This window comes from Leptodactylus fuscus, chromosome 1 (genome assembly GCF_031893055.1).
Source record: "Leptodactylus fuscus isolate aLepFus1 chromosome 1, aLepFus1.hap2, whole genome shotgun sequence".
NCBI classification, from domain to species: Eukaryota; Metazoa; Chordata; class Amphibia; order Anura; family Leptodactylidae; genus Leptodactylus; species Leptodactylus fuscus.
The window spans coordinates 33,563,220-33,578,172 of NC_134265.1; the positions used below are offsets into that span (position 1 = coordinate 33,563,220).

The following is a 14,953-nucleotide window of genomic DNA, read 5'->3' on the forward strand; positions in this document are numbered from 1 at the left end:
CCAGACTACCGGAGCCCCCACATACCTGGTGATCCTGCCAGGCGGTGGAGGAAGTGAGCGATGTGTCTCACTTCCTCTGCAGCTTACAGGACACGAGCAGGCTCGTGTCCTGTCTGCTACTGTGTAGAATCAGCTGATGCTTTCATCAAAGCATCAACTGATTCAAGTGTCCTAAAGGGACACATGAAAAAGTAAAAAAAAAGTTAAAAAAAAAAAAAAAAGTGTATGAAAAAAGTAATAAAGTTCTAAAGTCCAAAAATCCCTTTTTTCTATACAAAATGAATTATATAAAAAAAAGCACTAAAAATTAAAAAAAGCAATGCATATTTGGTACCGCCGCGTCCGTAACAACCTGTACAATAAAACTGAAATAATATTTAATGTACACGGTGAACGTCGGAAAAAAAAAACGGAAAAAACTCGCCGGAAATAATGATTTTTTGCCATCTCATCCTACAAAATATGCTATAAAAAGTGATCAAAAAGTCATATTCACCCCACAACAGTGCCAATAAAAAGCGCACATTTTCCCGCAAAAAATAAGCCCTCAACCAACACTGTCAACCGAAAAATAAAAATGTTACGCCTCTCAGAAGATGGCGATGCAAAAATCACTGATTTATGTCCCCAAATGTGTTTTTGTTCTGCAGACTTAGTATCGCATAAAAAAATAACATAAATGAGGTATCGCCGTAACCGTACCGACCCGCAGAATAAAGGACACATGTTACTTATGCTGTACGCTGCATGGCGAAAAATTTAAAATGTAAAACTCAATGCAGGATTGATTTTTTTTTTTTTTTAATCCAGCAAGAAAGAGTTAATAAAATGTAATCAGTAAGTTGTAGGCACCCAAAGATGGTGCCATTACAAAATGCATCTCATCCTGCAAACAACAAGCCCTTATATGGCCACGTCACCAGAAAAATAAAGAAAATATAGCATCTAGCAATGTCAAGGCAAAACCCCCCAAAAATCGCCAAATTATTAGAACACAACTGGCTGCGGCAGGTAGGGAATATATAAGCTGTGCGAGCGAATATCAGGGGACACCCCAGATTTACAGCTTATGAGCGAAAAAACACCAGAAGTGACCCCCAAAGTGACCCCCAGAGTGACTCCCCCAATCATAGGAGCTACTGGGACATAGTAGGGAATTTGGTGTCTGCAATGTTCTCCGCACAGCTTATATATTCCCTCTTCGCCATCCGCTGTGCAGTCACGTCCGGATACTAATACTCACTACACCCCCTGATAAATTCTTTGAGGGGTGCAGTTTTCAAAATGGGGTCACTCCTTTGGGGAATCCACTTTTCTGGTACCTTACAGGCTCTACAAACATGACATGGCGTCCAGATACCAAACATCAAAATCTGTACTCCAAAAGCCGCATCGCGCTCCTTCGCTTCTGCGCCCTGCTGTGCGCCCAAACTGCAGTTTATGACACATGTATGACACTGGTGTACCCGTTATATCGGACGTAATGTCATATGTGGTATAAACTGATATTAGGGCACAGCCGGACACAGAAGGGAAGAAGGGTTATTGGGTTTTTGGAGCACAGACGGTTTGGTTTTTGGATGCCATGACACTTTTGTAGAGCTGAAACGCCAGTAAAGTGGAATCCCCTGATATGAGACCTTATTTTGGAAACTACACCCCTGAAGGATTTCTCCAGGGGTACAGAGAGCATTTTTAACCCCCAAGTGTTGCTATAACTTATTATCCATAAATGAATACGAAGCTGATTGTGAAAGGTGAAAATGACCATTTTTCCAGGAATACGTCATTTCAGTGTGTAATATGTTGTGCCCGCCTTGTATCAGAGATGAACGCTCTAAAAGCTGTTGCGCCCAGGATACCCGCTTACCAGTTTTTGGAGTGTCTCTGCTGACATAAGTTGGGCACAACATATCGGGCACTAAAATGGCGAATCTCTGGAAATTTTTCATTTTTAACTTCTCATTATCAGCTGTGATTTCATTTCTGGAAACTAAATAAATGCAACACTCAGGGGTTAAAAATGCTCGCTACACCACTTGATAAATCCCATGAGTGGGCTAGTGTCCAAAATGGGGTGACATGTCTGCGGATTCCACTTTATTGGCAATTCAGGGGCTTTGCAAAAGTGGCATGGTGTCCTAAAACCAAACTGTGCTCCAAAAACCAAAATAGCGTTCCTTCCCTTCTGTGCCCGGCTGTGCCCGAACAGCCATTTATACCCACATATGGCATTAAGTCCGTTATCCGGGGTACACCAGTGTCATACATGTGGGCATACACCGCTATTTGGGTACCCAGCAGGGCGCAGATGTGAAGGAGTGATATGTGCTTTTGGAGTGCAGATTTATATTCTTTGTTTTTGGACACCACATCACATTTGCAGAGGCCCTAAAATTGTCCCTACAAAATGGGGTCACTTCTTGGTGAATTCCAGTTTACTGTCACCTGTGTAGTTTCTAAAATGGGGTCACAATGGGGGGTTTCCATTGTATTGATACTTTAGGGGCTCAGCTAATGCGACATGGCACCTGAGAACTATTCCAGCCACATCTGCTTTCTAAAAGCCAAATAACGCTCTTTCCATTCTGAGCCCCACCGTATACCCATACAGCAGATTATGGCCACATATGGGGTATTGCCGTGTTAAGAAGAAATTGTGTAACAAACTCTGGGGGGCTTTTAATTCTTCAGCTACTTGCAAAATTAAAAATATGGCGCTAAATGGACGATTAATTGGAAAAAAAAGTAATTTTTCATTTTTACGTCCCATTGTTAATAAAATCTGTGAATCAGCTGTGAGGCCAAAATGCTCACCAAACCCCTAGATAAATTCTATGAGGGGTGTAGTTTCCAAAATGGGGTCACTTTTAGGGGGTTTCCACTTTATTGGTACACTAGGGGCTCTGCAAATGCGACATGGCACCTGAAAAATATTCCAGCAGAATCTGCCCTTCAAAAGCCAAATAGCGCTCTTTCCATTCTGAGCCCCGCCATGTTCCCATACAGTAGATTATTACCACATATGGGGCATTTCTGTGTTCAGGAGAAATTGTGTAACGAACTTTAGGGAGCTTTTTTTCCTTTATCCTCTTGTGAAAATGAAAAATTTGGGGCTAAATTGACAGTTTGTTGGAAAAAAAGTAAATTTTCATTTTCATGTCCCAATGTTAATAAAATCTGTGAAACAGCTGTAGGGTCAAAATGCTCACTCTACCCTTTGATATGTTTTGTGGGGGGTGTAGTTTCCAAAATGGGGTCACTTTTAGGGGGTTTCCACTGTATTGGTACTGTAGGGGCTCTGCTAATGCGACATGGCACCTAAAAATTATTCCAGCAAAATCTGCCATCCAAAAGCAAAATAGCGCTCCTTCCATTCTGAGCCCCGCCATGTTCCCATACAGCAGAATATGGCCACATATGGGGTATTGCCGTGTTCAGGATAAATTGTTTAACAAACTTTGGGGGGCTTTTACTCCTTTAACCCCTTGTGAAAATGAAAACTTTGGGGATAAAGTGACATTTTAGTAATTTTTCTTTTACACATTCCAATGTTAGTAAAATCTGTGAAACAACTGTACGGTCTAAATGCTCACTATACCCCTTGATGAATTCCGTGAGGGGTGTAGATTCTAAAATGGGGTCACTTTTGGGGGGTTTCCATTGTTTTGGTACGCTAAGGGCTCTGCAAATGTGACATGGTGCCTGAAAATTATTCCAGCAAAATATGCTGTTCAAACACCCAGTGTCACTCCTTCCCTTTCGTGCACTGCCGTGTGCCCAAAAATCAGTTTACACCCACATGTGGGGTATTTATGTGCACGGGAGAAATTGCATAACAAAATGTGAGATGCATTTTCTCCTTTAACCCTTTGTGAATGTGTTAATTTTAGGTCTAAATGAATGTATTAGTGAAAAAAAATGAAATGTCTAAATTTGACCTCCATATTATTTTTATTCTTATGAAATGCTTAAAGGGTTAACAAACATCCCAAATGCTGTTTTGAATAATTTGAGGGGTGTAGTTTTGAAAATGGGATGATTTATGGGGGTTTCTATTATATAGGCCTTTATAATTCCTTTCAGAACTGAAGTGTTCCCTAAAAAATTAGTTTGAGGAATTTTCTTGTAAATCTGGAAAATTGCTGTTACACTTGTAAGCCTTGTAACATCCAAAATGAATTAAAAGACGATCAAAAGATGATGCCGATATAAAGCAGAGATATGGGAGATAATATTTATTCATGTATTTGGATGGTATGACTATCTGCCTGAAAAGCAGAGAATTTCACATTTTGAAAATTGCAATTTTTTCCAAATTTCCATCAAATTTGCTAGTTTTTTTTATAAATAAATACAAAAATATTGATTAGTGTTTACCACTAACATGAAGTATAATGTGTTACGAAAAAACAATTTCAAAATCACTTGTGTAAGTTAAAGCGTCTCAAAGTTATTGCCATTTAAAGTGACACATGTCAGTTTTGAAAAAAGAGGCCCGGTCCTTAATGTACTTCTGGGCCTGGTCCTTAACCGGTTAATAGCTGCTGCTCCACTGATTCTGACACAGTTGGAATTTTTTCTCTAGCCCCCACCATTCCTGAGCAATCAATGCTGTTAGTTTTGGTGCCTGATATGCTATTTAGTCTCTGTACTGTCAGTGGGCGGTGTCAGGCAGGAGCAGACAAGGGGTGTGATTCTGAACTCTGACACTGCCTGCCTCTGATTGGAGCTGTGAATCACACCCCCTGCCTGACACCGCCCACCTGACATTACAGATCTTAAATAGGACATCAGGCACCAAAACTACCTGCATTTTCTGCTCAGGAACGGTGGAGGCTAAAGAGAAAATTCCAACTGTGCTGGAATCAGTTGGGTGTTGCCTATAAATAGATGCTAAGAACTAGAATGGGAGGAGGTGAAAGGCTCCATGCACATGACTGTCCAAGCCATGTGTTTAATGGCAAGCACACTAACCCATCTTTTTGTTATGACACTATATGAGGCACGGTTCAGGACAGGTCCTATACTAGTCCGATTGTGTGTTCGGGGCTCATTGATGTAATTCTTATGGCACAGACAGTACACATACTGTATATCATCCTTATGTCCTCCATGCCGTTTCCTTATGGACCCATATATACACAAAGAGGGGCGTCCTAGTTGGCGATTCCATCTATGACGCCTATACACATAATAGGATACTATATATGAACAATGGTTGTCGGGTGAGACAACATCTGTAATATCTACTCATGGAACATAGTCAGCTTCTAAAATACAGATTCTATCTTGTATGGGCAGATGTTGTCATTCAGGAATTATTTCGTACCCCCCATTATCGAGCTATAATCACTGAGTCCCAAATCCCTTGTTCCTCCGTCATCATCTCTATGTAGGAGTCCATATACATGCACATCTGTTTTCAGTCTTAGCTGGTCAGATTGATACCAGACTTGGCTTCTGTAGGATCCTTGTTCTTTACATATTCTATAACCATGACGTATTTTATAGGGTATTCTGTGGCCGTCATCAACACAGCAACAAATGTGAATTTTGTTGGGGGGGCTCCGAGAACCAACTATACGGGACAAGTTGTCGTGTATAACCTACACAACCAGGGGAATGTGACAATCCTACAGATTCAGAAAGGAGAACAGGTACGGCAGTAAAGTAAAGCTGAAAACAAAATTTGCAGCATCTTTTCTTAGAATTTTACATTATGCTGTTCCACGGTGATGAATGAGCTGATGTCCGAGCAGTGATGTAACTTAAAGGGGGTTTCCAGGGTAAAACTGCATGACCTACTCTAGAGATAAATCATCTGTATCTGTCAGCACCTCCACCGATCAGCAGTGGATACAGGAACAGGAAGGAGACAGCGCTGTTCTCTGTGTAGTGGTTGAATGGAGTCACTACATCATATCTCCCATTCAAGTGCATAGGAGCTAGTCTGCAACTACACTTGCTACTCCCCTACAACTGGGTGTACCATTCTCCTTGTCAATGGGGTGTTCCTACGCAGTTTTGAATAAACAGGGCCAAAGGGTGTAGGGGCACACGTCATTGACTGGATACCTGACTGTAGTATCAGTCCAGTATCTGGATTAGGTTCTGTCCTCTGTTTTCTGTAATATAATAATAATGTAATAATGTTTTATACCTTTTACCCCCAGATTGGCTCATATTTCGGCAGCGTGCTGTGCTCCGTGGACGTTGACAAGGATTCGGTGACCGACGTTCTGTTAGTGGGCGCTCCAATGTATATGAATGAGTACAAGAAAGAGCAAGGCCAAGTCTACCTGTTCACTATCAAGGGGGTAAGAGTGATTTTGATGAGTATTATTGATAGGTTATCCATAAAATAGACCTCTACAGATCAGCTGCTGTGGCCACCAGATCTCCACAGTGTATGGAGCCAGAAGGAGACAGCTACTTACACTGTGTAGTGACCATGACGCTTTATTGGTTACACACTGTGTAGTAGCCATCCCAACATGGCCACTACACAGTGTATGGTGCTGTCTGGAAATAAACCGATACAAAATTGTAGCAACCCATTGGGGGGAGAACTAGAGCTAGGGGTAGTAGCTGTAGCGATCACAATGGCAAGAATCTCGACCAAATCCTCTCGCTCTCCTTCTAAACTAATGTAGTGTTGAGGATTCCTGAAGTGTATCAGATGGTGATAGTACCGTTATACAAGGGGTTGCCGTAAGCTTGATGGGGGTTGGAGTGCCCATGGTGGTCGTAAAGCAATAAGGATGTTTCTGGAACAACATAATCCACAGGTATAACAGAGCAGGGTCACTTATATAGCATGTTCAATTCTGAGCTGGTTTATGGTACTCCAGGTAACAGTCCTCCTCTCACTTGCTGGGACAGTCTTCCACTTAACTGGTGTGATATAGTCTCAAAATCCCCAATGTTTCTATAAGATCCCAGCTGTGGGGTGTAGATTCTCAAGGTTGCCTTGTCTGAGGCTTCTGGCAGTGTCATAGCTATGAGGCCCATATAAGGTTATCCTTATATCCTGGTCTTCTACAAGTTGAGCAGGGATAAATCCCATCTCCTGACTGAGGACTAACACAGGACTGTCTGAGCTGGTTCCTTCCAGCCAAACTCGGACTCTGTGTCTGTCTTCTCGCTTCTCCTCCTACACCTTCCTCCTACCACCTGACTCTTGGTCATCTCCCCTCTCCAGAGCTCTCTCCGTCTGGGTTGTACCATTGCTCAACTTCCATTTTGCAGTGGTTTGGTCTGTTTGAAAACACATACATACACTATGCAAGTGACAATGCAAATACTGTTTCTTATGGACCACCACAAGTGAGCAAATACTTTGTGGCGCTCCCAAACAGACACCACACAATATGTGTTATATCTAAGGCATTGGTGCACCGACACACTGTATATCTATAAAAAAGCTGGAATTCTTACATTGGATTGCTTCATTGTAACAATTTATCCACAATGTACAAGTTTTTTTCTCTTGTCTCGACCAGGGAATCTTACATCAGCGGGAACTTTTGGAAGGCCCTAAAAGTGTGGAGAATACCAGGTTCGGAGCAGCCATAGCGGCACTTACCGATGTCGATTTAGATGGATTTAATGATGTCATTGTCGGAGCACCCTTAGAAAACCAGAACACTGGAGCAGTTTATATCTACAATGGCTATAAAAACACTATAAGGACTAAATATTCGCAGGTAATCCATGTTACATCATATTGTATACCTATGACTTGATATGATGGATGTAGCAGAGCCAAGCCACACATAGTTTGAATTTTGGAAAGGAAAAATGCCATTCGGGGAAGGGGGGTGGGTCCTCCTGCGGACTCCTTCCGGACGGCAGGCAAGTGCTAATGTGAACCGGCCCTTTCTTGTCCTTCAGAACCAGCATTGATTGGCCGAATGCTATACAGTGTATAGCATCGACCAATCAACGCTGGTTCCGCAGCAGGCTCGTCCTTGCTAGTCGGGAGAGCTGACCGCTTGTGGTTATGCGAGAACTGATGTTTTCTCATAGGAATGCGATGACCAGGGCCCCGGGGAGGGCGGCATTTTTGCTGACCTAAGCCAGGGTCACCGTCACTGAGCACTGCTCCAGCGGCCGCCCCTCATGCTCAGGCAGAGAGCAGATCCTCTCCCTGCTTGCTCCGCGCGACCCCGCCCCCTTCCGCTTGGCCCCGCCCCCTCCTCCGGGGGGGGGGGGGGGGCTTTCTGACGTTCGCCTCAAGCGGCTGAGACCCATGGTTCACCCCTGCCAGCGTTGATTGGCCGAATGCTATACAGTGTACAGCATTTGGCCAAACAACGCTGGCTCTGCCGGAGGCTCGTCTGTGCGGAGGCGGAGTCTAAGATCAGACCAGAGCAGTCTCCATTGTGGTCCGATCTTAGACTCTGCCTCGTCACAGACGAGCCTCCGGCAGAACCAGCGTTGACTGGCCGAATGCTGTACACTGTATAGCATTTGGCCAATAAACGCTGGTCAATGCATTCCTATGAGAAAAAGTCAGCTCCCGCATAACCGAAAGCTGCCAGCTCTCCCGACTAGCAAGGACGAGCCTGCTGCAGAATCAGCGTTGATTGGCCGAATGCTATACACTGTATAGCATTCGGCCAATCAATGCTGGTTCTGAATCGAATCTTTACTGCAAATAGGAGTAGTATTCGAACGAGTACTAGTATTTCGAATACCGTAGTATTCTATGGAATACCTACTCGATCGAATACTACTCGCTCATCTCTAGTTGGCAACTATGCCATGGACTGGAGCTCTGCCACTATATGATGCCTCCATATTGGGGGACCTCACACAATGGAAAGTGAAGAAAACGTTGTAGAGAACGTCCGCCTCAGATTCCTCTCCACCTTCCGACTCCATACTTTTTGGACAGTGTAATGAACCTATTGTGTTTTCGCCGACCTTACCATGTAACTATGTGACATATTGTTTTATACGTGTGTCCTACATGCAGAAAATAGTCGGTTCCTCGTTCACGCCACCCCTGCAATTTTTTGGCCGATCACTAGATGGGCACAAAGACTTAAACGGAGACACCATCACGGACGTAACCGTTGGCGCCTATGAGAAAGTTGTTCAGTTTTGGTGAGTAACCTGGTCAATTCTAATCCAAATAAGGATAAAAAGCCCAAGTAAGTGAGATTTCTTATGTCGTATCTAATGATATCTTTTGTCTCTGGGTTAGGTCGCAGGGTATTGCAGATATATCCGTCAAGGTTTCATTCAATCCAGATAAAATTGTCCTCACCAACAAGAACAGTGAAATTACCGTGAAAATCTGCTTTGATGCCCGCTTCAGGCCTGCAAACGCCAGACAACTAGGTCCTTATTTTATTTTTTTAATTTATTTTTATTATAATTTTTTACCATTTTTAAATAATTTGAATAAAATTGAGACAAGTTCAGGGGTCACACGGTGGCTCAGTGGTTAGCACTGCAGCCTTGCAGCGCTGGAGTCCTGGTGTTCAAATCCCGCCATGGGCAAAAAACCATCTGCAAGGAGTTTGTATGTTCTCCCCGTGTTTGCATGGATTTCCATCCCATATTTCAAAAAAAGACATAATGATAGGGAAAAATGTACATTGTGAGCTCTACGTGGGACTCACAATCTACATAAAAAAAAAAAAAAATTGAGACGAGTTCATATGTAATGTGTCCTACAAAAATTTTGTGCAATTTCCACTAAAAAAACCCCGCACAAATTGAGAAAAAATAGGACATGTCCTACCTTTTGACAGAGAGATGTCATAATCCTGTTTTTGGCTCTCTTATGCAGTGGCTGTTACTTACAATGCAACGCTAGATGCTGATCTCGCGTCATCGAGGGTGACGTCTAGGGGGCAGTTTAAGGAAAACGGAGACCGATTTATAACTAAGGCCATTGACATTGGTACAAAGGAGAGATGCATCGACCATATTTTTAACGTTCAGGTATGTTGAACTGTAATATTATGAGGTGCGTTGTGTGTAAGGGAACCTATCGCCAAGTCTGTGCCTCCATAACCGCATGAGCGGGCTGAATGATCGGCTGTGCTAATCCCATTTGTTCCCGGGACCTAGAAAATACACTGTATGGCCACTTTATTAGAGACACCTGCCCTTTGGCTAATGGAGACTCTATGAACATTAGACTAGTAAGATCTGCGTTGATAATCCATTCAGGGGAGTCCGCATGGGGCACCCCTGTACGCAGTACCGAACACATTGGCAAGCGATGTGCATAGACTATAATGGGGTCTGTGTGCTTTCCACACAGTGTCCGCACAGAACATGCAGACAGAAAAGTAATTCACAATCTAGTGAAAAGTAGTTCATGACTTGTGCAGAGACCATGCGGAAAGCACAAAGGGCCCATTATAGTCTATGGGGTCCATGTGCTTTCACTGCACACCGCTTGCCAACGCTTTCGGTAGTCCATTCGGGGGACTACGGCACCGACTGAGGATGTGCCGGTAGTCCCCGGACATAGGCACCGACTGAGGATGTGCCGGTAGTCCCCGGACATAGGCACCGACTGAGGATGTGCCGGTAGTCCCTGGACATAGGCACCGACTGAGGATGTGCCGGTAGTCCCCGGACATAGGCACCGACTGAGGATGTGCCGGTAGTCCCCGGACATAGGCACCGACTGAGGATGTGCTGGTAGTCCCTGGACATAGGCACCGACTGAGGATGTTCCGGTAGTCCCCGGACATAGGCACCGACTGAGGATGTGCCGGTAGTCCCTGGACATAGGCACCGACTGAGGATGTTCCGGTAGTCCCTGGACATAGGCACCGACTGAGGATGTTCCGGTAGTCCCCGGACATAGGCACCGACTGAGGATGTGCCGGTAGTCCCCGGACATAGGCACCGACTGAGGATGTTCCGGTAGTCCCCGGACATAGGCACCGACTGAGGATGTGCCTAATTTATGATGAAGCATGTGGCGCGCCGTAAATCAGGTGCATCCTCTGCAAAGACAAAGATTACGGAAAATTATGAAATTTCATTTGAATACCTGTCGGCCATTCCTTCAGTCTGCCCCATACACATGCACAACCGGTTCCGCTGAATGAGTCCTGAATGGGGAACGTGGAGTAAGCCGCTGGCAGATGGCTCTATTTTCCGGAGCACATATCCAGATATCTGTTGTAAGCATGTGACTGACAGATGGATGTGGTCGATGAGACTATACTGAGTTATCAGAGACTCCTTTCATCAGATCTCCATGACGTCTTATTGTGGAGCGGTCTCTGAGCCAGCCAGACTGCGCAGTAATCCACAAGGTACAGATGTGTAGCCTGCGCTGGCAGCGGACTAGTTCACACTACTAGAATAACCTCACTACTTCCAGGGCAGCTATAATTATATCCCCATAATAAAAGAGACAGCCGCGCTGCTATCAATTATCCCCAATGTAAACAGGAAGGAGGAAAAAATAACCTGGGAGACCGCCAATATGGAAATCATCTCATTCAGCTTTCCTAGACTCCTGAATAGGAAACCAACCCAGCATGTCCTTTATTACCTAGATGACAATTCATTGAAGTTCTTGCATGTAATACTACATTTCCCCTCTAGTGGCCTCTGTAGCAGAAATGATCATTTGTAGCGATCAACTGATCACTGTGGCGGCTGACATATTAATGTCAATGAGACTATCCCATTAAAGTGGGTCACCGATTTTAGATTGGATTTACTGTTATATTTCTATTATTAGGAGACGTCAGACTCGGAGAACGCCCTGGCGCTACGCATTAACATTGCTGCCCAGAAACCAGATAGCAGCCCTGTCCTAAATCCGTATTCATCGGCCTCCAGTGAATGGTTTGTAAGTAAAATGTCAATTTATTAACCCTAAATCCCCTTCTTGCCTTCTGAAACCCACAACGTCTTGGCGCCATCTGTAGGGCATATCCTCTACGACTCCAAGGGTTGGCCACATCTAATTACTTTTTCCTCAAGACTTCTGGCCACCCTCCATACACAAGATTACTGGGGGATAACGCCACAAGCCAAGTCAAGTTTAGACACAGTCACTGTGTTGTTGTAGTGACGGGGTGAGCCAGGATTACAAAAATATAGTGTTCTCATCTAGACTCACCACCATGCAAAACACATCCATAAGTTGTGTCTGGTACTATGGCGCGGTTCTGTTCAAGTGAATATGGCTTTATTGCAATACCACAAAGAGCCTGTGGACAGGTGTGGCGCTGTTTCAGGAAAAAAAGAAGCCATATATTTTTAATCCTGGCTTTAAGGATACGTAAACTTTTACTGACCAATTTCAAATTTCAGTAAATTGGATTCAAATATTCAGCTCGTGTATGTGTGTATACAGTTCCTGTACAGATGTATGTATCGCGATGGTTACAGACGACAAGCAAACCTTGTGCAGTTTGATCCTACAGTTACCTATTCTTCTTCCTCTTCTATTGTCTGTAAGAACAATGGACAAAGATAGGGGAGTAACACTTAAGGCCACAGCCCCACGTTGCGAAAACACCGCAGCAAAAACCAGAGCGTGTTACAATACCTGCAAAGTGGATGGGATTCTGTTGCATTTCCGCCGCAGTGTGATTCGCTATGTGGGGCTTAAAGGATTTTCCTATGAAAGTCTCCTCTTACACATGGCCTATGATAGGGGATAACTTGCAGATGGGTGGGGGTCCGATTGCTCAGACCCGTACTCATCAAGAGAATGGGGGACTTTTGGTGCTCAGCTGTTGGCGCTCCCATTTAAATGAATGGAGCCAGGGGCCTAGCTATAAGCGGTGCAGAGGTAGCAGTTGCTACCGGGCCCAGGAGCCCGAAGGGGCCCAGGGGTCTCTCAACAGTAGTATTATAGATAGAAGATGATAAGTGGGGGCCCCATTACAGATTTGGCATCACAGCCCAAGTGTTTTAGCCATTTTGGTTCCCAATTGACTGCAAACGACTTAAAAATTCCTGACATGTTGTAAATTTCTGATTGTTGGTTTATTCGTAGTTTGTAACCATGCAGACACACACCGTAGATCTGTATAGGTGCTATAGAGGGAATTAGTGTGGTGTTCAACGACATGAGGATGAACTGCAATACCAGACATATCCAATATACAAGGGTGGCGCTGTCTCTGGGACTTTGATTCTTCTTAGAACTGTTGATATAAAATATTCCTTTACTTTTACAATAGATCCCTTTCCAAAAAGACTGTGGTGAGGATGAAGTCTGTCATTCGGATCTTTCTCTACAAGTTGTGCAGAAACCTGATGACGTGTAAGTTTAGTTCGGCGTTGGTACTAATATCCTATTCGATGCCCATAGTGTGCAGGGGCCACTATGGGGGATAATACTGTGTGCAGGGGCCACTATGGGGCATAATACTGTGTGCAGGGGCCACTAAGGGACGTAATACTGTGTGCAGGGGCCACTATGGGGTATAATACTTTGTGTAGGGGCCACTATGGGACATAATACTGTGTGCAGGGGCCACTATGGAGTATAATACTGTGTGCAGGGGCCACTATGGGGATAATACTGTGTGCAGGGGCCACTAAGGGACATAATACTATGTGCAGGGGCCACTAAGGGACATAATACTATGTGCAGGGGCCACAATGGGGGATAATACTGTGTGCAGGGGCCACTATGGGGATAATACTGTGTGCAGGGGCCACTATGGGGGATAATACTGTATGCAGGGACCACTATGGGGGATAATACTGTGTGCAGGGGCCACTATGGGGATAATACTGTGTGCAGGAGCCACTATGGGGATAATACTGTGTGCAGGAGCCACTATGGGGATAATACTGTGTGCAGGGGCCACTATGGGGGATAATACTGTGTGGAGGGGCCACTATGGGGGATAATACTGTGTGCAGGGGCCACTATGGGGGATAATACTGTGTGCAGGGGCCACTATGGGGGATAATACTGTGTGCAGGGGCCACTATGGGGATAATACTGTGTGCAGGGGCCACTATGGGGGATAATACTGTGTGCAGGGGCCACTATGGGGGATGATACTGTATGCAGGGGCCACTATGGGGATAATACTGTGTGCAGGGGCCACTATGGGGGATAATACTGTGTGCAGGGGCCACTATGGGGGATAATACTGTGTGCAGGGGCCACTATGGGGGATAATACTGTGTGCAGGGGCCACTATGGGGGATAATACTGTGTGCAGGGGCCACTATGCGGGATAATAGTGTGTGCAGGGGCCACTATTGGGGATAATAGTGTGTGCAGGGGCCACTATTGGGGATAATACTGTGTGCAGGGGCCACTATGGGGGATAATACTGTGTGCAGGGGCCACTATGGGGGATAATACTGTGTGCAGGGGCCACTATGGGGGATAATACTGTGTGGAGGGGCCAATATGGGGGATAATACTGTGTGCAGGAGCCACTATGGGGGATAATACTGTGTGCAGGAGCCACTATGGGGGATAATACTGTGTGCAGGGGCCACTATGGGGGATAATACTGTGTGCAGGAGCCACTATGGGGGATAATACTGTGTGCAGGAGCCACTATGGGGGATAATACTGTGTGCAGGGGCCACTATGGGGCATAATAGAGCACGGAGGAATACGTAGGAGGGGGTCGGTCATAGTCTTCGGCGTCTGTGTCGGTCGGGGGAGGGGGCATGTCAAAAGTTCGCCACGGGGCCCCGCCATTCCTAGTTACGCCACTGAATGTAGCCATATATCCATATATAGAGAAGATACTATATACGCATAACGTGAATTACCATCTGCAGACTTATAAGCAAAAACAACTAAAACCCCCCTTTTTTTCCGCAGAAAATTTCCATACGTCATCAGCGACAAAAACAGACGACTGATGTTCCAAGTAACACTGACGAATAAAAAAGAAAACGCTTACAACTCAAAACTGAAGGCGGTGTTCTCCGAAAACCTTTTCTTTGCCTCGTCCACTTCTCCGGTAAG

At 44.9% G+C, this 14,953-nt stretch overlaps 1 protein-coding gene across 1 annotated transcript in view; it reads left to right on the plus strand.

The window, feature by feature from the left end:
• Positions 1 to 14,953, plus strand: part of ITGA2 (integrin subunit alpha 2) — an 86,685-nt gene that overhangs the window by 54,983 nt on the left and 16,749 nt on the right. Inside the window, exons 12-20 of the mRNA XM_075269561.1 lie at positions 5,515 to 5,660; positions 6,177 to 6,320; positions 7,506 to 7,709; positions 8,984 to 9,114; positions 9,215 to 9,351; positions 9,806 to 9,960; positions 11,732 to 11,842; positions 13,188 to 13,270; positions 14,807 to 14,948. Coding sequence (XP_075125662.1) covers positions 5,515 to 5,660; positions 6,177 to 6,320; positions 7,506 to 7,709; positions 8,984 to 9,114; positions 9,215 to 9,351; positions 9,806 to 9,960; positions 11,732 to 11,842; positions 13,188 to 13,270; positions 14,807 to 14,948 — 1,253 coding nt within the window. The remainder of the gene's footprint in view (positions 1 to 5,514; positions 5,661 to 6,176; positions 6,321 to 7,505; positions 7,710 to 8,983; positions 9,115 to 9,214; positions 9,352 to 9,805; positions 9,961 to 11,731; positions 11,843 to 13,187; positions 13,271 to 14,806; positions 14,949 to 14,953) is intronic.